Genomic DNA, 27,139 nt, shown 5'->3' with positions numbered 1-27,139 from the left:
GCCTTCTTCTGTCTTTATCCATCCCTGGCCCTCGTCGTAGGGGTTTGGCTTTTCACAAATGGGTTCGTTAGCTCGTTTGTACAAACAAACCCGGTGGTTCACACGCTGGACATGGGGCTTCAATGCTGAAAGACATGGAGGGAGGCGAGCAAAGTCCACCTTAGATTTCAATGTTAATTTTTCATTTTCTCCTACCATCTTTCGAAGCATCTTAGATCGGACGGCATCCACAGACAAATCACGACTTTGGCTGTACATCAAGCAAGTGAATTGTTCTAACTGGTTCAACATTAGACCATTTATGCTCCAGTCATTCCCAAGTTCTCTGAACACCTTGTGGAATCTCGGGTTCTTCTCAAGCTTTTTTAGTGGACCGACCTTCCCTTTTCCTTTGAAAGCACTGGTACAATCCTCCCCAGTGAAGACATAGAAGCCAAGAAGGGTAGCACAGTAGTCCTCCCCTAATGATTGTGCAAGCTCAGATACATTGATGAGCTGACGTTGCTTTCCTGATCCTGTATCAAGGTACACAGTCAGTTTGATAGCATGGGCATGGTAGAGTAGAATCACGAAGATATCCGTGTCAGGGGTTCTAACCACAGCATTCTTGTAACCAAGAGCAGCAGCATGATGTAGGTACAACACCACTCTCGTATCTGTCTCTTCCTGGTTACTGTATATAGTGGGCATCTCAAGCACCTCGACCTGAAACAAAAAAGGTCATTGAGCATATTTTGGATTAACATATAAATGAATGTAGTCATCCTAAAAGTAAAGGTGCAATTTCACATACCTTGCCTTCTTTGGAAACGAACTGATGAGCTCTCCCCTCGACAATCAGTACTGCCATCTCGGTTCTCTCCAGTCTAGATGCCGCCTGTTGGCCACTCCATACCTGCAGCATGAGTTGACAGAGCTGCTTCTTGTTGTCGTCATTTGCAAGGAACACCTTGAAGTCGTATGGCTTTCTTGTTGCTGGTCCGGCAAGAATGATCCTCTCTGAGCTGCCACGTCGAAGTCTTTCCTGAGCTTTGATGGATCCCGGAAAATAGCTGTCAGTTGAGAACAAGAAATTTTTTTTGGCAATCATCTGGTCAAGTATCTGAAGGCAGATCTCCCCACAGGTCGGGGGCAAGTTAGAAAGGACATGGAGAAGTGCCATTCCATCCTAGATGAATAGGGCATCCTTTGGATAAGGCAGCTCATCTTGGTTGAACTCTTCCATCAGGTAGTGCAGAATGGTGGCTTTGTTGGTCTTCGCAAAAAATCCATCTGATGTTCCAATACTTGGAGGCACTGGCATCAGGCTGTACTTCATGAGTTCATCCAAGTCAATTGGTTCATCTAGGCACTGTGACTTCACAAGGAGAAGGAATGCAACATTGCTTTGCTCCTGATACTGTATGACCTGAAATAACAATATATATTATAATTTTATATTGTAATACAGATTGTACAAAAGTCCCTTAACAATACATAACTTGCTCAATGAAATATAAACTTACCTTTCCTTGCGATGATGTGAGCTTGATCTTCTTGTTGCATGCCTCCATGGTCTTGAGTTTCTTCCTTTTGATTGGGTCGAAGAAGCTTCCTTGGTGGCCGCTCTGCAAACGTGTAATAAAGTCAGCCTTTGCAGCTTTTCCTACAGCGTCAGCTTCCAGCACATCCCTCTCAACATCCTTGGATGTAGGAGAACCAGAGGCTAAGGAGTAGAGCCTGTCCTTATCTGGGATTGTGAATGGATTCGTGAAGTTTCTGACAGCAGTGATGACTCTTTGAACTGCTTTCTCACTCTTCTTTATCTCTGCCTTCTCAAGCTCGCGATGCCTCCCAGCCCTTGGGCAGTCAGGATCGTCAAGAAGGCCAGCCATTTCAAGGGTCTTTTCATGAAACTGGGCCCGCGTGGAAGTTCCATCTGACACTGCACGGCAAATGTCTTGCCCAATGGAGAATACCAGTCGCTTCATCTTTTCACTTGTATCTATGTCTTCTTTTCCTGACATCACCATGCTTAGAAAACGAATGAGATCAGATGGTAGTAGATCATCACAGCTGAGGTCCATATCATCTAATGTTGGCAGCAATGGGAGGACTTTGGAGTCTTTGTAAGCCTGTAGAATATTACTGCGAAGAAGCAGAGCAGCGTTTTGGTATTTGTCTTTGCTACCAAGCGTGTAAGCTTGTGCTAAAGCATCGTTAACCGAAATATTGGAATTGTACACAAGCCAAAATGAAATTGCATCAAGTTTGTCATGATCAACCTTCAGAAAGGACACATGCTCCTTGATTGAGTCATTTTGTAGACGTTTCAGGAGTTTCTCTGAGCGGTAGTTTTCATTTTCCTGCCCATTGCGTTTCAGTTCTTCAATATAGAGCAAGCGCAATGATGTTAGACGCAGGACTTCATTCCGTTGGATGACATGAGTTCGAATGTGCTCCCGTACAAAATTCAGTGCCTTCTCATAAGCGGCCGAAATCTTCGCGTGTTCAGTACGCTTTGGGTCATTTGCTCTGTTAACCCCGTGTTCAAAGTTAGCAAATGCGGTGTGGAATGATCTCAAACATGATGGGTGATGTTTTGCTTCTACAGCAAAGAGGTCTACATTTTTCACACGTCTATGAAGCCGAAACATGCCCATTTTTTCAGCTCTCGATTCAATTTGTTCCCATGCATTTTCCTTGTTTCTCCAAGATGAGAAATGGACAGGTCGTACAGTTTTTCGATCAGCACCTTTGATCTCTACTTTCTCACAAAAAATGCACTCCTCTGAAAAGACAGGTCCAGTTGAATGTCTACGAGGTGAATGCAATAGCGAGGTGGATGCCTGTGGTTCCTCAGTTGTCTTATTTTCTATAAGATGCAGATTGCCAGAGAACCGCTGATAACACTGACGGTGATACCCATTATTTTCAAGGTCCTCGGGGACAGTTTCAGGAATCTGGTCGCATACAGACTGCATACGATAGGGAGATGCATGTGGCTGACAGAGCCGCAGGTCCCGGATTTCATGAAGGTGCTTTAGATTATCAAATTCAGTTCCTTTGATTCTACTGAGTGGGGTAAAAGGCCCATGATCTGAGATGGATAACACATGAAGCATGCATACAGGTGCAGGTGAAGCAGGCTTTTTGCTCAGGCTGGTGCGTTCAGTGCTGGCAGATTCAGCATTCCTTCGCTTTGGCATGATGGCGAACTTATACCAAAACTATTACTCTGAAATGAGAAGTATAGGCCTATAACCAACATGATGAAGTGTTTTGAAATATTACTACCAATGACACTAAGTCATGCAAGTAATTGCATTAATTGTCTTATCAAATAGAGCTTGAGAGATTATATAAACACCTTTTACCTATCTGACTATAAGCAGACTAAATTATGATAAACCTAGAAAAGATAAACCTAGAATGATTCATAAATTGCTGAAAAACACACTGCTTCATCCAATATAAATGACACGGATTCAATGAATCACATCCTCTCCTATTCAGTAAAGTGTTGCCACCTATGATGAAATGATAAAAAATATTTCACTGCTTAATAAACACTAATTGGTAAGTACCCTCAGAATCTCTCATTACCTGACTATATCTCATTATAATAAAACAAATAAGCAAAAGGCACATTCAAATATAGTCTAATAATAAACATCAACCCATAAAACAAGGGTACAGACAACACGTTCTTCACGATTGCTATAACATTTGCAAAGATATGGTAAAAATAGGTTTTTCAGTAATGGCGGCACTAATTTGCATATCTTACATGTCAGGAACACATGTGGTCACTATGAGACTGGTCTTATATTGATGCTAGACCCTCAAAACCTGGGTCTAGACACCTTATTTTTGCAGTTATCTGTTGCATTGGCGGAGTTATAGCGATTTTAGTATTTTCATGTAATGGCGGCTTAATTTGCATAAAATAGGCACGTGGGACAATATTTCAAATTTTTAACATAGCAAACTGTTTTCTACACATTTTTCCCCATAGGAAGACATCAATTAGAAATTGATTTCCGGGGGGTGCACGCAGACCCCCTCTACCAACTAGACTAGTAGATGTGTGGCCAGCTGTAACTGTATTTCACTGTTAGCCACATTTTTGTCATTCATACAAACAAGTGAAACTCTGCCAACCTGGAATATGCTTTTTAAGCCTTCCAACAAAATGTTATGGTAAGAAAAATGAAAACCTCTCATATAATAAGCAGAAAAAGTGTAAGAAAGCATAAGTGTAAAAAATGCACAAAGTGTGTTAACCTTCTTACATCAGCTAATGCTTTTTAATGACAAATGCTTATCAACCAGCATCGTAAACAAACATCAGCGTACTTGCTTTGCATGTGGATATACTGACCATTAAACATACATGTACTGTAGTTTCCCTAATTAGTTCACTCGTACGATGCAAATACTCTGAATATCCACTCTCACTATGAATAAAATCTCATTTATGACACATGAACTAGTCGTCCTTTCATTTCTTTTCCAGAGCTGATGTTATAATGCTTTATGACCAGCTAGACGCTTCACTAGTTCTGCTGAAGAGAAAGTTCCATTGGACTTTCCTTGATATTTTTTACACGTCTTACGGGCTCATGGCAAACTCCGAAGAAGAGCTCTCAAAAAAATCCATAAAAAAGATTCTTTCTAAAGAAGTGAACCTTGGAGACAAACTTCTTTATGACGGCATGAACCGAACATGGTGGAACTATCCAGAGCTCAGAGAACAGCATTTCTGGGAAGAGGTGAGCATTTTAGGAGTTACTTACTACTGCGATTTCTTATGCTTAAACTTGCAAAAGTAAATGAGGTAACTAGTGGTGATAACGGATCGGAACTTAGGTAATGTAATACGCAGTTTCTTGTTTATGTGGTTATGAAAGAAATTTTCAATGGTCATGAACATTAACTACTCTGTCAGCATATTATTCAACAAGTGAGCGTAATGTGTTGGTGAGAATTCAATAGTTTGTATTTTCCATAAACATTTAGAGTTTGCTACAAAGTGGTTACGTAGATCAATACATAATATTTACAAAATCAAAATATAATGTACATAACAAAGATCTTCACAACAGTGAGTTCTTCAAATATACATAACATTAAACACTTAATCAAATTTTTAATTTTATTTTGTGGTTCAATGTGCAAAGATAGTCACGCCTCAGGTGGACCAGTCTAGGCTGAAAAGAGAGCTGATACACATTTTACCATTTTTAGGACTCTGGGTATATAATTGTTTCTCTAAGAGAGAATACAACTTTAACCAATTAGTACGCAGGCTAGTATGTGAGAATATGATGCTGATCCGCAAGGCAAGCATGCTCTGCTGGGCACTGGAAATCTGCCTCCTTAAATTTCTCTTTGATGGAATTAGTTCGTTCTCATTTGTTTTCAGTTACTTTAAGTTTTAGCAGCTTTATGGTGCGCGTTGTAAGTGTGCAGAATATAACAAAAGTTTTTACCAGAAGTGTGAGTAAAATAAAATTTTGCTAAACAGGGAAGCAGAGACATAACAATGAAAAAATCTATACAAACTTCAGATTGCTTAAATTTAACAAACTTAAACCTAAAATAGATTATAATAAACAGTCTGTGCATGTCTGCAGATCTGCAGTTTTTTTTCTGTGTTACACTATCAGTAAAGTTGTCGAATCTCTCATGCTTCCCTTTAACTAACACCTCCTCACAGTATCATGTGTCATCCTCTGAAGACCACTTATTTCAAAAGGGTTGTGCTCCACCTTAGTTATACTGAATAAAAAATGTTGTGCTTTAACGCTCTGACTTTTCTGTTCGCTTAACTTGAACAGAAAAACAGATTAAAACAGAATAGCAAGAAAAAAAGTTCACATAGCAAGAAGCATTTGTAACTGAGCAGAGTTTGGAGAATCGTACATTTATGTCTAATAAATATGCAGTTACTGCAAAAAGTTCTAGAATTTTAAAACCAGCTAACATGTTTGCTTTTAAATTTTACCAGGAGTGTGAAAGAAAGAGCGAAACAATTATTTTGAAAAACATGTAGACCAGAAATAGTATATTAAATACTTGAAAGATATTGCATTAAAACAAACGATCAGTGAACTTGTTAAAGCAAGAAGAAGTGACAAAAAATAATTTAAAGAATATCATTCACATTGTTGTCTAAAAGGTAGTTTTTTAGTTGATTTTTACTCGATTCTGCATTTCTAGAACTGATATTTTTGGTGCGTAGCAAGATGGCAATATTTAACAGCTCAGAATGTTATTAAAAATTTACCATTTACAATTAAAAGTTATAAAAACGAATAACATACAGCGTTGAACAACTATTTTGAAAATATCATTGCTAGTTTGCTTTAACAACTTAGAAAAGAAACTTAATTTAAACGCTATTTGTCAAATCATATATTTTATTTAATTGGCTCATAGTCTGGTTGCCACAGAGAATCTTTGTGTCATTTTTTACCAAGGAAGTAGGATTGTGTGGTATAATGGGTATTAGGTTGAACAAAAGGATCGGAGCATCTCTTACCTTTTTAATTACACCTACCAGTGATACTATTATTAGGCAGCGATAATTAGTCGCTTAAACTGTGACTGGAAATACATAGGCAATTTTTTTTACAACGCGTATTTAGCCAAATCAACCTATCGGCTCTGCAGAAAAAAATCTAGATTTTTTTAATACGACAGTTATTTGGGCTCAGCGGTAGCAATTAGGTACTTGGCCTGTTTCCGGTATCGTCTGGTTAGAAACCGTCGTTAACGTTCGTAGTAGCAGTAAAGATTTATTTCTACTTGAAGGTTTACGTGCAACAAAATTCCTACTACGAGTTTTTGGTATCAACAGATTTACCATGACTTACTCTGCTGTGATTTAGGTGCAAAATATATGGAAATGCAATTACAAGCTCTTAAAAGCACAAAAAAATGAACAGTTATTTGCAGCCATCACGAAAACGCCGTAGATCAAAAGCTAGTCAATAAGTTTTGCTTATGAAATCAAACCATTTATAGAATGTTTTTGTGAGCAATAGAGCAGTATCTACAAAAAGACTGGTAGGTCCATTGGAAAATAGTTAGAACTAACTTACCAGCTCGAACTGCTCGTCTCCTGTAAAACTTTTATTAAATGCTGTGTACAATTTACGCTAACTATTAAAAATTTGTCAAGCTGCAAGGAATCTCAAATCTCAAGAAACTAAAGTGAGAATTCAGCAAACTCATCTATTTCGTCCTTTAATAAATAATCAAATGATTCACCAATCAAAAGGTGAATGCATACTTCATTAAAAACTTTGCATACTCTTCACTTAATCATTCCTCTGGAAAAACGAGAGAGATTATTGTTGGTTGGCATGTACTTATAAAATATAATTCCACTTGATTGCATATTGTACATATAGATAATAAACTATACATCAAACTACTGTATGCCTTTAATTAGCTGTTGTTGCTGTACCTACATGGTCTATGTATCTGCAATTACAGATGTCTTATGAGCCATACATGAGCCCATTTGCAGTCTTATAACCTGCTTAGTTCTTTTGGTCTTTTGTCAGATCTTACAACATCTAATTTTTAGGCTAAAAAAGCCTCTCCCAAGCACAAGTTTCAGAATTCTGTTTGAAGCACATTCGCCGATGAATTGTTCAAACAGTGTTAAACGGATTACATAACAATACAGTCTAGTGTATTTATTAAGTGCATAAGCTGCACCATTCAAACCTTCACAGAGTATATGGCAAGAGTCTAGCAGAGAAAATCACACATGGAAAATTAGTTGCGAATCTGTAATTGACATGCTTACGAGCAAACCAGGATATGTTAGCAAGTGAATGGGAGTCGAAGGGAACACATAAAATTGATGGTAAAACCATTAGGATACTCATATGATATTTGACCATTGCGCCTATATGTAACCATGACTACTCTCTACATTTGCAATTTACGCATGACCAATGATCGCAAGTCTCTGTATAAAAGCTTTTGATAACCTTTCATTTTTCATCTTCATCACTGATCTTATTTATCTAGAAAACAAAGCTATCACGACACAATGCTACTTGACACTATTTTGTATCGACAGTACAACCAACTTTTGGCTCCTTTAATGTTACCAGAACACGTTATTTGTGTTGCTTTTAGAACATTTTCAGACATATGTCAGTGGTATGGTAGATTTTTTCATCATGGTCATTACCACAGCTATCTTGACCCATTTACTTTTTCTTGCAAGTAGTATCATTCATATCCATTTGGTGGTCCTTAGGCCTTACAACCTATCAATTAGAATAGATGTTTGACTAGATAACCTATAATTTTCGTAGCATAACAATTTAGGGACTCCATTGGCTGTTTAGAATAATAAGTAAGACAAAGTTTTTCCAAAAAAATGGCCTTCATAGAGAAGATTATTACTGAGAAACTTACCTGAGCTCTATGTAATAAATGCATATAATTTATGACTAGGTTTCCCAACCAGGGAAAAAAATTTCCCTGTGGGGTAAATTTGAATATACAGGGGGAACTGAGAGGTCTCTAATTTCTAAACTTTTTAATTCATGTCCTGCAGTTAGAGGTGGAACGAGACACGAGACGGCTCGAGTATCGACCTGTCTCATCTCGTATCGGTCTCGTCTCGACTTAACTATTGCCAAACTCGAGACAGGAAATAGAACTAAAGCGCCTGCGCACGGTTGTTAAAACATGGCTTCTTGCGGTAGCAACAACTCCATATATTGTAATGGATTGCGGGCAACTGCCTTCAAAGTTATACCCGGTCCGTAACTACCTGTTGCTACTGATTACGTTGGCCACTGAGTCTAATCATGTAGTCCAGACAACGGCCCTGTTATTTTTTAGTTCGGTTGTGTCCTTAAAACAGATACCGGGTCGTATCTAATTACTCTTCGGATAATCCAATTTAATAAGTCTTTTGCGGGTAAAATGTCTGTATTTTATCGTATCGTGTCTAAACGCCAGCTGCCCTTCATAAAATTCGGGCCTCTTTTACGTATATACTAACAATCGCGGGTAAAACTTGCCCGGACACAGAGAAACGAACGAAAGGCCGTGTCGACCATAGTCCGTGTTCGGTTAACAATGACGTTTTGTTAGTTCAATATAAGAATATACATGTGCATGTATACAGTAATTAATATAATTTCATGAGTACAATTTAAATATAATTCACATACTACAGCTAATACACAAACAAAACTTAACATTAATGAAACGATAAGAATGAAAGTGTTATTGTGTGTTCTTTTAGTTGCGGTATTTCTTTGTAGAGCGACGGCTATCGGTTTCATTACATTAAAAAGTAAGAACTATTCAATAGATGGTAAAAATAAACATGTACAAAGCAATATGTTTATAATAATTATGATCAATCAAGCTCAAAATTCTTAGAATATATAACTTCGGTATTTTAGAGCTGTTTGTGTCACTTTTGTTTACAAAAACTACATGCATATCACTATTAAAATGTTGTATTTAAATCGTTTACACCAGGTGAAAATTCAATTTAAAAAGAGTTTGATTAATTTTATATATACCAAGTAGCTAGTACTTGTGTAGTGAAATCATCACCAAATGCTCATTATTTTACTGTCTCGTGTCTCGAGTCTCGAATTTTTACAAGACAGTGTCTCGAGTCTCGTCTCGAGCTTAAAAAACCTGTCTCGTTCCACCTCTACCTGCAGTGGCGTATGAGTTTGGGTTTCTTCCTTCAACATTTTGGTTTTATATACAGTAAGCCATCCCACAATGTAATTAATCTGTTTCAGGATCGTTTACCTTATAGGGATTTTACGTCATATGAACAGTAAAATACACGTAAATTGCCTATTTTGTTCTAAAATCTTTCCAAGCTCACCCATTTAGCCCCGCAAAAAGGAAAAAAAATTGACTTAGATTTTTGTAATTTGTTGGCTGTACTGTACTCGCAGTATTATTGGTTTGCATCGACAACTGTTCTTCTTTTTGCTGATCAGTTTCAATGGTTTTATAGACTATGATTGTACTAACTTCACAATAAATTAATAGAGAGCACACATCATCGACAATCACTTACAAACATTTGCTTATCTTTTCCAAACTGCCGAGTCTATTCTTCAAAGTAAAACTAATATCAAATATTTTATACGTCAACAATAAAACATAACAAAAAAATGTTTTCACTACAAAAACAATACTACCTTAACTGTTCATCGTCTATCTATACCTAGTAATCAAGGTTAGGACAAACGATAACTTTCAATGATACTCCAACACGTGACATTCAGTTTGGTGGATCAACGCTGTTACACCTGCATTAATTGATCGTCTTTAAGTATATATGAACTAGAAATTCCTCTGTCATACAGCCCACGACCAAAGTGATCATGGAAAAACAAAGGGTATTGTTGGTTGAGAAATGCAGTATTAGCAGTCAAATGGCACTGCAGTGCAATAGGAGACCTGCCATGGTAGCTGCAATGGTAGCTGTAATGTACTGGGTGTTACTATGTACAATAAACAGCATTAATGAAAGGAAAATACTATGCTTTTATCTCTTCCCTGCAATAGGAGAAATGCAATATTAGAAGTAAAATGGCAAGCTGCTGTGTAATATACACAGGCTAGGGGGCTGTACATCATTGGTCGTAGCAACCAATATCAAGAAGTTGTGATATTTATCTAGATTTCTGTATTTACATCTGAAAGATTATGCTGAAATTGAAAATCTAAACAGATTTTAGCTGGTTGTCATAGAAATAAATGTATATCTATAAAAAAATGTAGGCCTATTACTTAATTGTGCAGATATTAAAAATGGCTTGGCAGTACCGCGATATTGAGCACAGCCACAGTATCATCGATAAAATCTTTAGAAAATTAATAACAGTAACATATTGCACGCCATCGGTCACTATATACTTCGATCTTGTAAATTCAAATGATTATTCTAATAGCTAAATCTTATAATAAATGTATAAAATCGAATAATTATTCTTACAATTAAATATTGTAATAACCTTATAAAAATCATTAGGAAAATATAATGGTCATTTCCTTCACTTTCACTGCTTTGGACATCAGGTGGATTACCAAAGTATAACTGTCCAAAATGTCAGAGTCTGGTAGAATCGGCAAAAAAGAAACAATTACTTTTCAGTACTTCTACGTTAATTACAGAAACCTTCGGCAATTGGATGATGCCATAGACTGGTGAAAGGTGGATGCTTTTTTGGGGAAATGCGCATGACTTAATAGTTCTACTCTCTGTCGCATGGCCTTATCAGCGTTTTGTTGGCCGGTCATAATTTTAATTCAAAAAGCCATGACAAGTTTTTATGGCAGTTTTAGGCCAAATTAATATGTCTATTTATGTATAATCCGATCAGATGGGTTAGTTTTAGGATATTGCATCAGCCTTTCAAAGACTTGGTAACATATTTAAATATGTTTATATATTTTTTGTATCATTATTATACTTAAAAAAACTATAAACAAAAGGGTTAAATTTTTTGATGGGATTTCAGTACAAGGGTTTGGTAACGGTCGTTTACAGATAATTTTTTGTGAGTGGTGTATGCATTTATTTATCATATGCATTTATCATAAAGCTCCCAAAAAATCGCTTCGCTCGCGTTCGGTCGTGGGACAATTGGTCAGCTACTCTATTTTCTATTTTTTCGACACATCTGATGATTAATCGTGGCAAATTTGAATCTCATGAAAGTTGTATAGCACAGTAGGCGTTCCTAAAACATATACCTCCTATGATGTAAATTCTAGATAACGTAAATAATTTATGTGAATTTTATGCTTTGTACTGTGTAAAAAGTTTCATATAACGTAAATTGTCAAATCAAGCGAGTTCTTTAACTTGATTTTAAGTTAATTTAACTCGCCAACAACTATCTCTATACAGCTTTTGCAACAATTGAGTTCGTTGTGATAGATCATCAGAGGTGTCAACAAAACAGATAATTGCTGAGCAATTGTTCCTAAATAAAAAGACGATCGATTGGCACAGGTGTTACAGCGTCGGTCCACCAACCTGACTGTCACGAGTTAAAGTATTGTTGAAAGTTACCTTTTATCTTAACCTTGACCCCTGGGTACAGATAGACGGTGAACAAGTAGTGCTGTTTTTGTAGTATACATAATTTAGGGTCTTGCCTTATTGTAGACGTATAAAATATTTGTAATTAGTTTTACATTGCAGAGTATATTTTGCTGTTAGAAAAAATAAGCCAATCATTAAAGATGAATGTCGAAGATGTACACCTTTTAAACTTATTGTACAATTATCGCAATCATGGTCTATAAAACCAATGAGATTGATCATACACACACGTACACACACACGCACACGCACACGCACACACACACACCACACACACCACACGCACGCACACACACACGCACACGTGCGCACACACACACACACCACACACACGCACGCACTACACACACCACACGCATGCATACACACGCGCACACATATGCACACACACATACCTACACATAATTGCACACACACACACACACACGCACGCACGCACACACACACGCCCGCGTACACACACACGCCCACGTACACACTTACATGCATACCTACATAAACACATACACACATACATACACATATGCATACACATATACATACACACATACATACATACATACACACACATACACACGTACATACACACGTACATACACACATACATACACACGTACACTCATACACACGTGACAAACTTTGAGATATATATATCTATATATATAGTAGATATAATGCTATAGGCCAGTCAATTTTCTTTTGCAAGTGCCACTAGATAGATTAACATTGAAATCAAATTAGAGAACTCACTCTATTTGACACGAGTGTTATATCAAGTTTTTTACATACTACGAAGCAAAAACCTCTCATAAATTTTATATGTTATCCGGATTTTACATTATAGGAGGTATACGCTATAGGAGCATTCACTGTACATGATTGTTGCACGTGAATGATTTGAAGAGAATGCAGAATCTTCAGTTTAATAATGCTTTTACTTCTTGATTGATTAATCCTTTGATTATCCATTCGATGATGGAGTAAGTGAATTTGCTATGTTCTCACCTCGGTTTCTGTAGATGGTATGAGATTTCTTGCAGCTTGAAAAGTACTTGGATGAATATTTTGGCTCCCTAGCAAACCTTATCCAGCATTTCTTATTTGGATGAGTCAAAAAAGCGAGTTGCGATGATCTTAACGGGCAACGAACCTCACAGGCTCTTTCTAAATAGTGCTCCATAACCGACAAAAACGTCAAAATCTCGGCTTTATTCCATTTAAGGCATAATAGCTTATGATGATGTGATACTCGATTGTAATGATTTATGTCATCCATTGTAGTTAACTGTAAGAATTTATTTTGATAAAGATATGAGATATTCACTGCTACTACTTGTGTCAATGTCATAATATCAGCAATAGGCCATAATGACAGCAGTAGGTCATAATGTCAGCATAGCTCCTAATGTCATAGACATATCATCACGCTACTGCCAGGTGATGATGGCACTGGTACATGTAGGTAAAAATCATTTCTCATCGCTCAAAGTACAGCTGAGAGATCAAAATGCTGCTTAAATTTATGATACTGCTGTAAAAAGCTTTCTTGGTTTGTCAGTCTCTTTCTCAGCTATTCTGTTATTTTGCAGGTAAAACACTTTAAGGAGCTGAACCGAGAAGTTAATGCTTACTGTTCAAGAAAACATGAACTAGATGACAGAGCCTTTGTCATACCTGCGAGTGAATGGCATGAAGCTTTGACTGTCACTCCTCAGCTCTGTTTTTACCTCCGCTTACCGAGCTCAAATAGAAACATGGTAAACCAGATCAATGATTATGCGGATAAAAAATGCACCTTTTAGTTTAAATATAGCACAAAAACGTATTTGTAGTAAGATTTCTAGCTATTCTTAGTTTTGTTTGTATTTCACTTTTCTCTACTATCTCTGTATTGTTTTTGCTAATCTCATATCAGAAAATTAAAAAAAATCGATCAAAGACGCATAACTGTGATTTTCATTAATCAACTCAGCCATCTTTATTAAAGATCCTATTTGTTTTTTCAAGATCAATTTAAAGTAGTTACCAAATTTATTTGAGTATAACGCACACTCGTTTGCACATGTACCCTGAATTTTTGAATGAAGGCTGGCGTCAAACTTTTTTTCGCTTTCTGGCTCAGATCTAGGACAGTAAGTAACAACTACAGTTGACGATATGAAGTCATGACAAAAATTTATTGACTGGTAAATTGGTAGAATTATGTACATTGGTAAAACATGGTTTATGGTTTATCAGCCAGATAACGGCTATAGAAACTGTTATATATTTGCATTTTGATGCCAACAACAAAATGCTGTTTCCAACAAGTGATTGTATTTGCTATAATTTATTCAGAACGGAACCAGCTGTTTTAAGAAAATATATATAGCAATAATAGTATAATATTATAATAATATTGGTAACAGTTGCATGATAGGAGATAAATGGAAACATGCCACAATTGATTTATAAGGTGATCACGATATATAACAGAAACATGCTCATGCAGAATATAATTGCGTAATCAAAGCTACAAACAGCACTACCTGTGTTAGGAGTTGCTACAAAAAACATTTCGGTGCATTTCATTCGACAACTTATAGAATTTATCAAGCAAAACTGTAAGGTTCTGCTTGTCTCTGTTAAATTTCCTAATTTGATAAGGCGCTTCACAACCCAGACACCTTGTATGATTCACTGCTTCTGCCTAGATTAAATGCCAGTTGATCTGTTGACCTTGGGTGGTCTCTGGGTCTTGTGTGGTCTGTCTGACTTGCCATAGTGTTGTACAATGGATTAGGTGTGCTTGAAGCCACTTTTCTGACAACATTTGAGCAAAAATAGTATTTTTTCTAGCTCGGATTTCAATGCTGATACTTTTTTTATTTGTGTATAAGTTTCATCATTATGCTATTATTATATACATATATAAGCAATAATTAACCAGAAGGAGAATAATATACTATTTAGCAATCTCCTGGATGTGTTATTTAAGTAAATGTCAGATCCTTCATTTTGTGTGTTTTATTTTATATGTTGGCAATGGCTTCACAGATGATCAACTGTATAATTAACATACTTTCAACAACCAATTATTGACAATCAATTTATTGTTTTGTTGTATTTTAGCGGTGTTGACAAGCATAAACAATAAATTTGAATACAATTTACAGTATGCCTCTTCACCCATATGTGACAACATAACTGTGAACCAGGGGATCCACTTCAAAAACCTCTTTATCTAACTACCCATATTTAATTGTGTATACTCACTTTCGATTGAACATCAGTCCAAATTTAATGCGTCATATTCAAATAAAAACGGTAGCTTAGTCTACAGCTATTAACGCAATCTGGTTGACGTTTGCATATTTTCTACTCTAAAGTGTTGTTTTGGCTATTTTTGGTGACAGTGACTATTTTAAAAAATTGGTTGCTCCATATTTACAACTTCTACATTACATGTTTTGACGGTAAATTTCATGACTTTGTATCATGAAGTGACATGTTTAGTCATTATTTTACCATATGGCTCACACTTACATTACTTATTAGCAGTATTATCAATAGTGATGATGACACTGAGTAATCTTACAATGAATAATGTTATATACAATAGATTCACAGATATAAATCAGTATAAATACACGCATAAGTTTGTCATCCCTTGGAGTAGTTATTGTGTACTTGTGAGAAGTGACTAACACCTTAAACCAAAAGAACCATCCACATACACTCTGAGAATCAAGCTAAGCAAAATTGGTATAAATTAGTTTATGTAATTATGGTGTGCAAAGTTATTCCCAAATCACAAAGCTTATTGATACAGAGCTGCTTGCATAAGAGTTTTAGTGGCTAAGAAAGTCGTTGGTTGAGTCTTGAAAATAAGTTGTAAACAAGCAGCATTTTTCTCAATAGACAGGTATATACCACATGTAGTGAAATACAATAGCTCAAATGACCATACCTATTGTAGTAGTAGAACCTATTTAATTATACTGATGGCAGTGATGATGGCAACGATGACAACGATAGTGTTGTGGAATGTGATCCACTGAGAGTTGAGCCTAGAGCTGAGCTAAGCCGAGCCGGGCTGTGCTCAGTCAGGCAGAATAATGAGATGAGAGTTAGGCCAGTTAAAGCCAAGCCGAGCAGAGTAGAGCCAAGCCAAGCCAAGCTGAGCCAAGCTGAGTAGAGCCAAGCCAAGCCAAGCCAAAGCCAAGCCAAGCCAGGTCAAGCCTAGCCAAGTAGAAGGAGAGGCGGGGCCTACCCGCTATAGAAGCCTGAACATTTGTGCTAGAGAGCAGAGCTGTTCTGGGCCTGTTCATTCCCTGTTACTTGAGCATTTTTGTACACCTTGATGAACTAAGCAGAAATATATGTATAAACTCATACACCGAGTCTTGTACTAGTGGAGGAAAGTGAAGGTTGCACAAAACCTTTACAATATGACCATTCACACTATTTGAAATACCACCAAAAAACATTGTAGAAAAATCATGGCTTAAAAGGCTACTTTTACTTCCTGTTTGTTCCTCTCGTTATGCCATCAGCTATTGCTTTCAAGTTGCAGTCTTATGCATCTCTATTGACATAGGTATATTTTATTTTGTATTTGATTGCAGTTCTTGAAATAAAACTTTAAAGATAGCCACAGATACAGCTGTTGTTGGTTAAAATGGTTTGAAACTAGGTTTGTTAGTGTTTTTTCCCAATGGTTTTGTCTAAATGCTGTGTGAACCTAAGAGCACCTGATGCTGTTGAAAATGTATATTTATTACGTGCAAGCAGTACGTTTAACTACTGATATCATTTTCGGAAAATCTAAGAACATCTTCTTTCTTAAGAGCATTTTAACAAAGATCAAGTTTGATCAGATTTAATTGTAAAACATCTTGGCAGTCAGATCACCTAAAAAAACAAACAAAATTATAAATGCTAAAAAATATATATACTTTCTGTAAAATGTTTTAATTTGTTGTGAGTAGCGCTTTAATATATAGAATGACAAATTTTACACACTTTTCTTGTGCACAGGCTGAAAGGGTACATCATTGTTTGCTGAGACTTTGTTTTATAATATTGGACTTGAGCAACCAGCTAGTTGGCATAATACTCACAATATTCCACAATTATAAAGCATCAATCTTCCAATCCTTTATTCACTGGCACTAGTGTTACTCATGTTTCGCATTAGTAGGTTTTAAAAGGTACCCAGTGATTCCACGCTTCTAAAAAAACTAGAAAGTATCTGCCGGACTTTTTCTCCAAACTCATTCTACCAGGTCTTCTGATTGCTGCTAAAATGTCTACTAAAAGAAAAGCTATATCTTTCTTGCTTTTGACTGTTGGATTTATGGCTTTCGAGGGTCTTCTGGACAGTTATGTTTATTGTCGCACTTTTGTAATGCTGTTCATAAAATGGTAACATGCCATCTTTGCAACGTCTCATCATGCATCTTTATATATATTATAGCAACGGTGCAATAAACTTATTACACTATATAGAAAACATAAAGCTGATGGCTTGAGACTTATACCACCCCTTAAAAACAAAAATATAGAGAATCAGTTACAGATAACAGGTATTTTTAGAACATGTTAATCTAATTCAGTCCTACATGCAGAAGTTTTACTTTTTTTGTCAGAATCATCAATTAGGAGCAATGCAAATGATCTGAAACTTAGGTATCGCTATTTTTCTGGTGAACATTCAAGTTTGATAGCAGGTAAACTTTGAACTGCTATAATGTAGCATAATGAAATATTGAAAAGTTAGTAAAATATAATATAGTACTACATGATATGACTTTACTTATTAGGTTACCCCACTAACCACTGTTATCTGATGAGTGAGGTCTATGCAGAGGTCAGCTACTAGACTCTTATTAAACAGAGCTGTAATAACGATAAATATCCTCATTTATATTTAACAAATACTAGTTGAATGTCGAGCCTTGCAGGGGGAACCGAACGATGGTTTTTGAGATTTATATATTTAGACATTTGTGTTATGATATTCTAACATCATTTTAGTATTAAGTTCTTTAGCTAACACCATTTATTCAAAACCCTTTACTTATATTAATACTAAACATTTTGTTGGTCAGAACTAGTAATGCTTCTCTGAAAACTTAGCTTATCAATAGATTAATTTAATTATTTATTAGCAGACCAGTAATAAAGGCAGGTGCTCGAATCAACAAAAACAACCTGCTAACAAAAATAATAACAAAACTACTGAAACTTGTTTAGTCAAAAGGAAACAAATCTTGAAGCCAGAAGTGCTGACTTTAAACATTATGTCTCAAACATTTCAACTAGCATATGTATGAAACCAGATGTAATATTTTATGATACACAATAATTAATTACTATTTGGTATTACCAATATTGACATTAAAACATTTAAAACTTTAAGTTTGCACAACAGTAAGTTTTTCGATTGTTTTTATTAACCTTTCAATAGTTTTTATTATTATTACAGTGGAGCCATTGTACAAGTTATTTGGAGTTGGCCTACTTTTGGTAGCAAATTAATGTGACAACTTTGAGTCTAGCTAAAAACTTCATTGATTAAATGTGTTTAAATCTCAGTTCTGTGTTAGAACTCAAGCTACTAATTAATGTATAGTTTAATTCCGGAAAAAGTTACTAAAAGGAAGGCTTTAGTCTCTCACATGAAATCCAGGATTATTATAAGAGCTCTATTTTATACTCTTCTACTGCTACAAAGAGTGATCTCAGTTATACCAACTGAAGGTTTCCTGGCTATGCTACTAATTAGGAAAATCTTACAAAATATCAGCCAGTAATCAAGTTTAAACGAACAGTGCAAATTAATTAAAGGTGGTTTAATTGTAATTGTATAATGGCTGATGTTAAACTTGCATAGCAATAAGAATTTTGTTTTTTGTCAGAATAATGTAGCATCATAAACTTGACTGCTTTTTGAGCTTCAAAATTTTGGGTTTTCAAACATAATGAATGAAAATGGCGTGAAATATTTTAATAAAATCGCCTTAGGAACTAACAATCAGTGACGGAGACTCATTTTCTTTTCTCACGCATGGAGACCTACAGAAGTACAATTATCTACTCACACACTGATTGGATAGTTGTTCCAGAAGGAATTTTCTTGATGAAGAGTTGAGAGGAATTTGAGAATTTAACTTTCTCTTTTAAGCCGACCATGTAAGAATATTTATCAGTTCAGATCTCTTTAACTGTAAAATAAAGATGTTAATACCTATAGCTTGTTTAGCAGTAATTTAAGGTTTCAAAGAACACAATCTATTCTTATGAAAATTGGGTTAGAACTTGAGGGAAGCATTAAAGCGATGCGATCAACATTACGAGTGACACTGCATTACGAGTGACACTGCATTATGAGTGACACTGCATTATGGGTAACACTGCATTATGAGTGACACTGCCTACACAAATACATAATGAGCGGAAACTCTTCAGTAACAATGGCTTTGGAAAAAGGCAAACAAATAACAACTAAACCACAAGTTGAAAAGCAAACAGCGTTTAGGTACACCACTCTACTTGTCCAAAGGTAAGCGAGCTAGCAAACTATAAAGACACTCAGAAGTACAGGTGCATTTTACTTTAAAATGATTTATCTGCTTGACACGACTTCAGCTACTAGTGCTCTTTCTAAAACAATGAGATTAACTCTGCCCCAAGGATCATACGTACTTCTCTTCTCATGCTGACTTAAGTAGCTGAATTATTAAGAATAATCTGAGCTGTCAGATCCATATTTCAAACACACATATTCTTCAGTCTGTCTTGGTATATTTGTGCTAGAAGAAAAATTAGCCAGTTCTAGCTTAAGCTTCTGGCAACAAAACTAATCAACTCTGTTGAAATTTCAATTAAGATATTTTTCAACAGAAGTCTAGAAATTTTTAGTTAGTTAGTTTTTAGTTGTATATTTCTATTATAAAATTTATAATCTTTATTGTTTCTTTTTCTTTACAAAAACTTTTAGGCAAAAAAATGATACTCTCCCTTGTACAGTTTTTCATAAAGAATCTTCACCATATTTATAGCTGACTCAATTAGAGTAAATATAAATACAAAACTCAGATTTGCTTTTAAAGAACCAAGTTTGTGATGCAAATAGCAAATCAGAATTCTACAATAAATAAAATTTAATTATTGATAAGATACATAAAATGAGATTAAAATTTTAAGTTTTACCAGACAATACCACTTGCTGTACCATGCAGAACATTCACAGTTTGTGTCATACCTGTCTGAAAAATTTGGTATTTTGCTGAAATAATTTGACAAAATATTAATACAAAGTAACATAAAATTTTACCCACTTTCACAATACACTGAGTCTGTTTTTTAGCTGATACAACTGTTTTTGTTTTATAAAAGCAGATTACAGATTTTTAAAAGGAAAGTCTTTGCAAGTTTCTAAACAAGAGTTTTTTTTCTTGGAATACTTTTCTAACTCAACAAATTACAGTCATATAAAATTGATATGATGAATCTGGTTAAATGCAAAAGTATATTAGAATGATAATAACAATTAATAAAATTTCTGTTTGTATTTACAGTCAGGAAAAAGCTCTTGTTTAGTGAAAGTTTCTACCTATATTTGCGAGTCAACGTGTTGAATATGTATGTTTATTAGACGTCACTGTCAGTATCGCTACTATTATTATGATTATTATTGGTATTAGGCCTATTACTAGTGATATTACTATTAATTTTATTGTTGTTATTTTTTATTATAATGTTAATTATTACTATTATTATTAATATTATTATTACTATTATTATTAGTATATTTCAGCTTTGCATAGTTAAAATGAAAGCTATATATGGACACTGATTATAAACTTTTATAACTTTAAAACATACAGAACTAGGAACAACATAATACTATTTAGAAGAATATCAGATATACTGTGTATATTTAAATTTGCACATTCACCTAAACTTAACAATCACAATATATTTTTTAATCAAACAATCTGTTTTTTTATGTACTAAAATGTTGGAATTTGAGTTTAGGCAGCATAGGCTAGCTAAAATTGATACACTCTTTATTGATAATTATTCTAAACACCTTTCTTCAACTTATGAAATGGTTTTTCAGTTACAGGTTGAGCTATTTTATTTTACTTTTATCTGTGAGTGGCAGAGTAAGCTGCTTATCAAAGCTTGATTTACCAAGCGAGGTATGTTAGTTTTGTTATGACAAGGCAGGGCAGCAAATGGCTTGCGTCTCTCACCAAAAACATCCAAAATTGCAAGATGAAAATTGGTTTAAGGAGGATATAATGGCAAGGAATTACAGCTTATATTCGCTAGAGTTGTTGAGTTGGTGGTCTCGTTCAAGCATGGAGTAGTCAGCTAACTATAGTACTTTACCAGGATGTCAGTTTAGTTCAACTTAAAAAATGCCTAAAAACTAAAGATAGCCCTGGCTATAAATATTTCATTCTTCCAAACTGTTATTTCTTGGCAAAGGTAATCCAAAGGATATTTGGTGTATTTCATTGGCAAGTACAGCCAACTCCTTAGACAATCAAACCTCTACTACAGTCAAACTTATACTACAGTCAAACCCCTAATACAGTCCAGCCTCTAATCTAGTCTAGCCTCTACTTACTAGTGAATAAGTTTTATACGACGTTTGACTTTACGCCTGAATTAAATCTCAAAATATGTTTCATACTTCTTAGTGATTATCAGCATTTGCAAACTTGGCATAGCTTATTAAAAATAGGAAATAAAAGCCAAAGATCATGGTTAAATATGGGTGCTTTCTTTGTAGATGATACTCTCACTGAATTCCAATCATGTACCAGTAACATTCTTAGAGAATTATGATTGACTTTATGATTATTGGTTAGAATTTGCAACAATTTTAAAACATTCAAAATAATGTTTTAAAATCATTGCAAATACAATGTAGTTAATATTTGTAGGCTAAAGTAAGCAAACACTTGCACTATAACAGTTGCTTTCGGTGAAACATTAAAAGTTAATTTTTATTAAATTCATTTTAGGTTGTTTATAGTGTGATTACTATGTCAACTGAGTGCCCTTGGAGGAGGCGTGTAGAAGATAAAATCCACTTTATTTATTAATTCCGGTTTATTAATTAATCTCAATTTTTTGATAATCCCAATTTATTGATGAATCCCAATTTATTTTTAATCCCAACCAATTGAACAATGTCAATTGATTGATTAATCCCAATTTATCGATTAATCCAATACTACTGATTAATACTAAATTGTTGAATAATTCCAATATATTCATTAATCCTAATTTACATATTAATCACCATTTATTAATTTTAATTTTATATCTCAATTAAAACTTACAATTTATGTATAGCCAACTCGCAAGTACTAAAACAAACACGTGATAGATCCAAGGGAATGGTGATTTCAGATTCACCTTTCCAAAGCTTTTTAAAGAAATACCTGATGTTCATTCGTGAGTGCAATTTACTACAACCCTGTGTATGAACTCTTTGAATTTGAATGGGATCCGTAGTTTATTTTCGAAGAGCATTGCGAGAGGATGCTGATAGGAATTAATTGGACTGCATTGTAAAAATGCAGGGATTTTACAAGCATTGTGCTGCAAGATACAATCAGGAACTTGAATTGCAAATGCAATTGCTCACTATCAAGCCTTTGCTCCCGTCTGACCAAATCTCCGCTTCATCTTGCTGTATAAAGGTGACCATTCAAAAACATTTGAACGTATCACAATGCTTAAGTTCTTCCTATGCCGTGAATCAGTACTCCATTACCTGTCGTTTTGAAGGTTGTCTGCTTGATGTGTTTGCAGCTTACACAATAACTGACCACATGAAAGCTTTTACATACCCCAAAGAAATTACCAAACATTAAAACAATATCAGTTGTCGAGTAGAGCATGCAATGCGCATCCGTTTATGCCAACAAATAAAAGTGTCAGTCTATCTATAACTTCAGTGGTGTTCTCTATATGCCTTTATTAAAGATACGTTTGTGACACGATTATCTCTTTATGAACTCGGCAAAAGATATATGATATTTTGTTGAAACTTTTGGTAGAAAAAGAGTGCTGTTTATTTGGAGCCTAAAGCATTAATATATTTATCAAAACCTTGGAGTTGGATTTAACACTTTGAAGCCGGTGTTCGAGGTAAGTCAAGAAATTGTTTTCCCACTTGAAATTACGACATAATACACTTTTCTGCATAGTTTGGCTTTGTTTTTATGCTTGAAAGTTCCGTAGAATAATATAATTGTGCGCAATATATTTTGAGCATTATTCCAAAGTTTTGAATAGTTTGAACGATCAGTTCTTGAGATATTGTTGAAATACCGAGGGCACTTTTAATAGACCGAGAAATGATAAATGTTCCGCTGACAGAATATTAGTTCCTAATGACACACTGTATAGAATTCTTTGTAATTAAGAATCAAAAACAGACAAAGCTAAATAGCTTCTTCTCCTCAGCAACAAAAGTTTTGCACTAAAACTATTTGCTTTTTTTTTAATTTACTCAATTTATCAGAAACGGTGTAAATCAACCGTTATATTTGTTTTGTTACCTCTAAACATCACTTTTAAAAAAAAAGGTGAATATAACATTTACTATATTGGATTTCTGTTTTTGTATTGATTTCTACAAGTTTGGAGTTTCAAAATGATATTCAGTTCAGAAGGAATTATGCTACTTTGAGTTCTTCCACAGTATAAAATGTTATTAATGCGGTCGATGACCAGGGGACTTGCTCGTGTATACAAGGCAAGGTATCAGAGTGTTAATAATGCATTGATACGCGTAGACTTAACCACCATCATTGGAACACACCTGAAGCAATTATCACAGGCTAAAATTTCTGTGATTCTCCTAAAATTGTGAGGAAGTGCCATTTGAATCCAAAAACGTCGAATGACCTAAGATTAAAAATTTAATAGCACCGTAAGTTTTCTTTTAAACGTGTTCTCATAAATGTATTCATTTCTAAATGCCTTTCTCAAGGCTATTAGCTTGATGCACACCCAACTAGTTAGCAAATAATTGTAAATGTTTAGAAGAGCATGGCACAAGAATTTCTAAAACTTGGTAAAGTAAAAACTTCTTCATGCTTTGACTCAAGTGAAAAGTAATTTTAGAATTACGGCTATTAATATATCATTGAGTTGTTGATAGTCTGACAGCTAAATACTGTACTAGGAGCTCATGTATTGCCTGGTAACGAAATACTTAACTGTTTTCATATTTATAGGTTACTCAACAATAAACAATTCTTGTTGAACTGTTTAGGCCGTCTTTACTATAGTAAGAGCCATGTTTGTCTCTCTGTCCGAAGTAAGAGCTTGCTATAGTAAAAGCCATGTTTGTCTCTCTGTCCGAAGTAAGAGCTTGCTATAGTAAGAGCCATTTTGGCTATCTGTCCAAAGCCAGGTTTTGAGGTTGTGAAAAAATATTGCACCATACCATTTTCGAACCCAGGCATTCAACTTCCTAGCCAAGGTCACCACCATCTGCACCACTCATCCACCTTCCCACCTTCAACAATAATTGTGAAGATATTTATTACACTTGATGATCTCTCACAGCGCTCAGAACTACCAGGCTACTAGTTTGTTTTATAGTAGGAGTTGTGTCCTCGGTGCACAAATCTTTTTGCTGAGCGTTTTAAACGCAATCAAGTTTTGTCAATTTTAATCTAGAAACATTCTGGCAGTCAAATCATCTCAAACATTAAAAATAATCACAAAAAATAAAAACCACACAATATTTTTTGATCAAATGTACTAAAATTTTGTGTAAGTTTATTTTTTAGCTTGTTCTGAGGCTGATGAGTTATTACTATTACTATGGCTTACGGCATTATTCTTATTGTTAAAGTTTTTCTTCACAGTCATGCGGTGGTAGGTGACTGGTTTTTGTCTGTGTTGAGTCCGGGTCTTAACAAAAGGCCAAAGGATCCAACATCTTCCTCAATTCTACTAAGACAGAACCTTCCTCAATATGTGAGCTGTTCCTAAGATGGCTGTTTTCTGTATAGTCTCATAAGACATGTTCACTCCCACCTCAGCCAAGTATGCTATATGCCTCATTGATATTGTTCCGAGTGCACCAGTTACTATTGGTAACACTTCGATCTTCACCTTCCACAGTTTGTTTATCTCGAACTCAAGCTCTTTGTACTTACCAATCTTCTCATCTTCTGGTCCTACCATTTTTCTGTGTGCGGCAACTCATGTTTCTTGCATATGCTCCAGGGCACTGCACTTACCACTTTGTCATGCCGCTCTTTACATTCTGTCGGTGCAATCTTATTGCATTCGCTGACTATGTGGGACACTGTTTCATCTTTCTGCTTGCATAATCTGCATTTCGGATTGTTTTTGACTTTTCTATCTTGGCCTTCCTATAGTTGGTTCTTAATGCTTAGTCTTGGGCAGCAACAATCAGGCTTTCAGTTTTTCATTTGAAACATCCCCTCTTCATCCATTGCCATGTCTCCTTTGCTGCTTGATCCTCTGTCTGTCTTAGATGTTGTCCGTTCATTGGCTTATCATGCCAGTTTTGCTTTCGTTCAGTTTTCTGATGGTTTCTATACTCTTTTTTTCCATCTTCACTGTTGGTATTTATGATCTTACCCGCTGTTCTTATAAACTCGACTGGGATGCCTTCTGTGTACTTTTTCAGGCTAAGACTTTCATAATTCACAGCTGCAAATATGAGGCTGTCTTAAAAGGACAAAAAATGCAACACATTCTCAGCTGCCGTGGACAGCATCACAAAAAATACAAACCTTATTCAAGATTTTATTATTTATTATAATTATTGTTGTTATTATTATTAAAGGTAAAATAATCACTTTCACAATTACTATTAATAAATGCACAATCATCAGAAGTTTATTAATCTATAAATTGTGAAACACCCATAGCTGTAATTTGTCTGACATACATGTAGCTGGTCAATGCGAAGAAGAAATTGTGGTAACAAAATAGTTGTTGCACAGCAAAACTCAACTCAGTCTAGGCTGTTAAGATGTTTCCTATTGGCTTAGGAAGATGATTGCTTTTCTGTTAAACAGTTGATTAGCTACTGACTAATCTACTAAGGATATTTTGTATAAAGCCTACTAAAGCCGCTTGTGGAGTTTATTGGCAATATGCAAATACTGTGTCGAGCCGCGCTAGCAGCCATGTTCACAATTTGGGTTTCACAATGCATTAATTAATGAAGAGTATCATGAATGCATGTAATACAAACTATTGATATCATAATAATGAATTTATTTCTGCATTGTTGGCATGCCCTAAACAGCGGCTATTGAAGCAAGGTCTTTTGTATTTCATGACAGTAACAAACAGGTTAAGCAAGTTCACTCGGACCGAATGTTATTCTGTTAGCCAATATAGTTTTTTACATTAAAGCGAGTATTTACAATTTTGAAAAGAGAGAAGTAAAAATTAAAATTGCCCTAAAATGCTAGGCTTGCAAAACAATTTTAAATTTATGGTGTATACGCTGAAGCAAATTAAAGCGAAGTAAAATGTTTTACAGGACATCAGTAAGTCCTACTGACATCACTTTTGTAACTAACACTCGGTCATGAGTATAAAAAACCAAAATGCGAGCAGAATGCTATTTCTTGAAACCGTTCAATTTCTGTTAAGATTCTTGGTATGTAGACTGCATACTTTTTTGTAATTACATGCTTCTAATAATTATGTATTAAAAATTTTTGATATCATAAATTATATTATACTAGATTAGAGCATTTTGGTTCTGACTATGAATAAGCTATTTTATGGTGATTTGAACTTCATTACCAAACTTATTAGCTGATGTATGTATAACCTTTATTGATATTAGTAATCATCAACAATAAAGTGTTTTCCATTACATGTCAAACAACCACAATAAATGAAATTAGGAATTATTGAGTGAGTTTAACAGCCATGCTTAAATTTAGTAATCTAATAGTGTTGTATAATCGAGCTGGTGGGCCGCGGGCTACGCTAATGCCCGAGGTC

At 35.1% G+C, this 27,139-nt stretch overlaps 1 protein-coding gene across 2 annotated transcripts in view; it reads left to right on the top strand.

The window, feature by feature from the left end:
• The window catches only part of LOC137408477 (galactose-3-O-sulfotransferase 3-like), a 98,944-nt gene extending 85,026 nt beyond the window's left edge, over nucleotides 1-13,918 (top strand). For both annotated transcript variants that reach the window (XM_068095018.1, XM_068095019.1), the window contains 2 exons: nucleotides 4,499-4,754; nucleotides 13,702-13,918. In XM_068095018.1, coding sequence (XP_067951119.1) covers nucleotides 4,499-4,754; nucleotides 13,702-13,914 — 469 coding nt within the window. In that variant the 3' untranslated portion in view covers nucleotides 13,915-13,918. The remainder of the gene's footprint in view (nucleotides 1-4,498; nucleotides 4,755-13,701) is intronic.
• Nucleotides 13,919-27,139: the final 13,221 nt, after the last annotated feature.

Source organism: Watersipora subatra, chromosome 11, assembly GCF_963576615.1.
Source record: "Watersipora subatra chromosome 11, tzWatSuba1.1, whole genome shotgun sequence".
Lineage (NCBI taxonomy): Eukaryota > Metazoa > Bryozoa > Gymnolaemata > Cheilostomatida > Watersiporidae > Watersipora > Watersipora subatra.
Note: the sequence above shows the minus strand (reverse complement) of the source record. Positions and strands in the feature narration are given on the sequence as shown.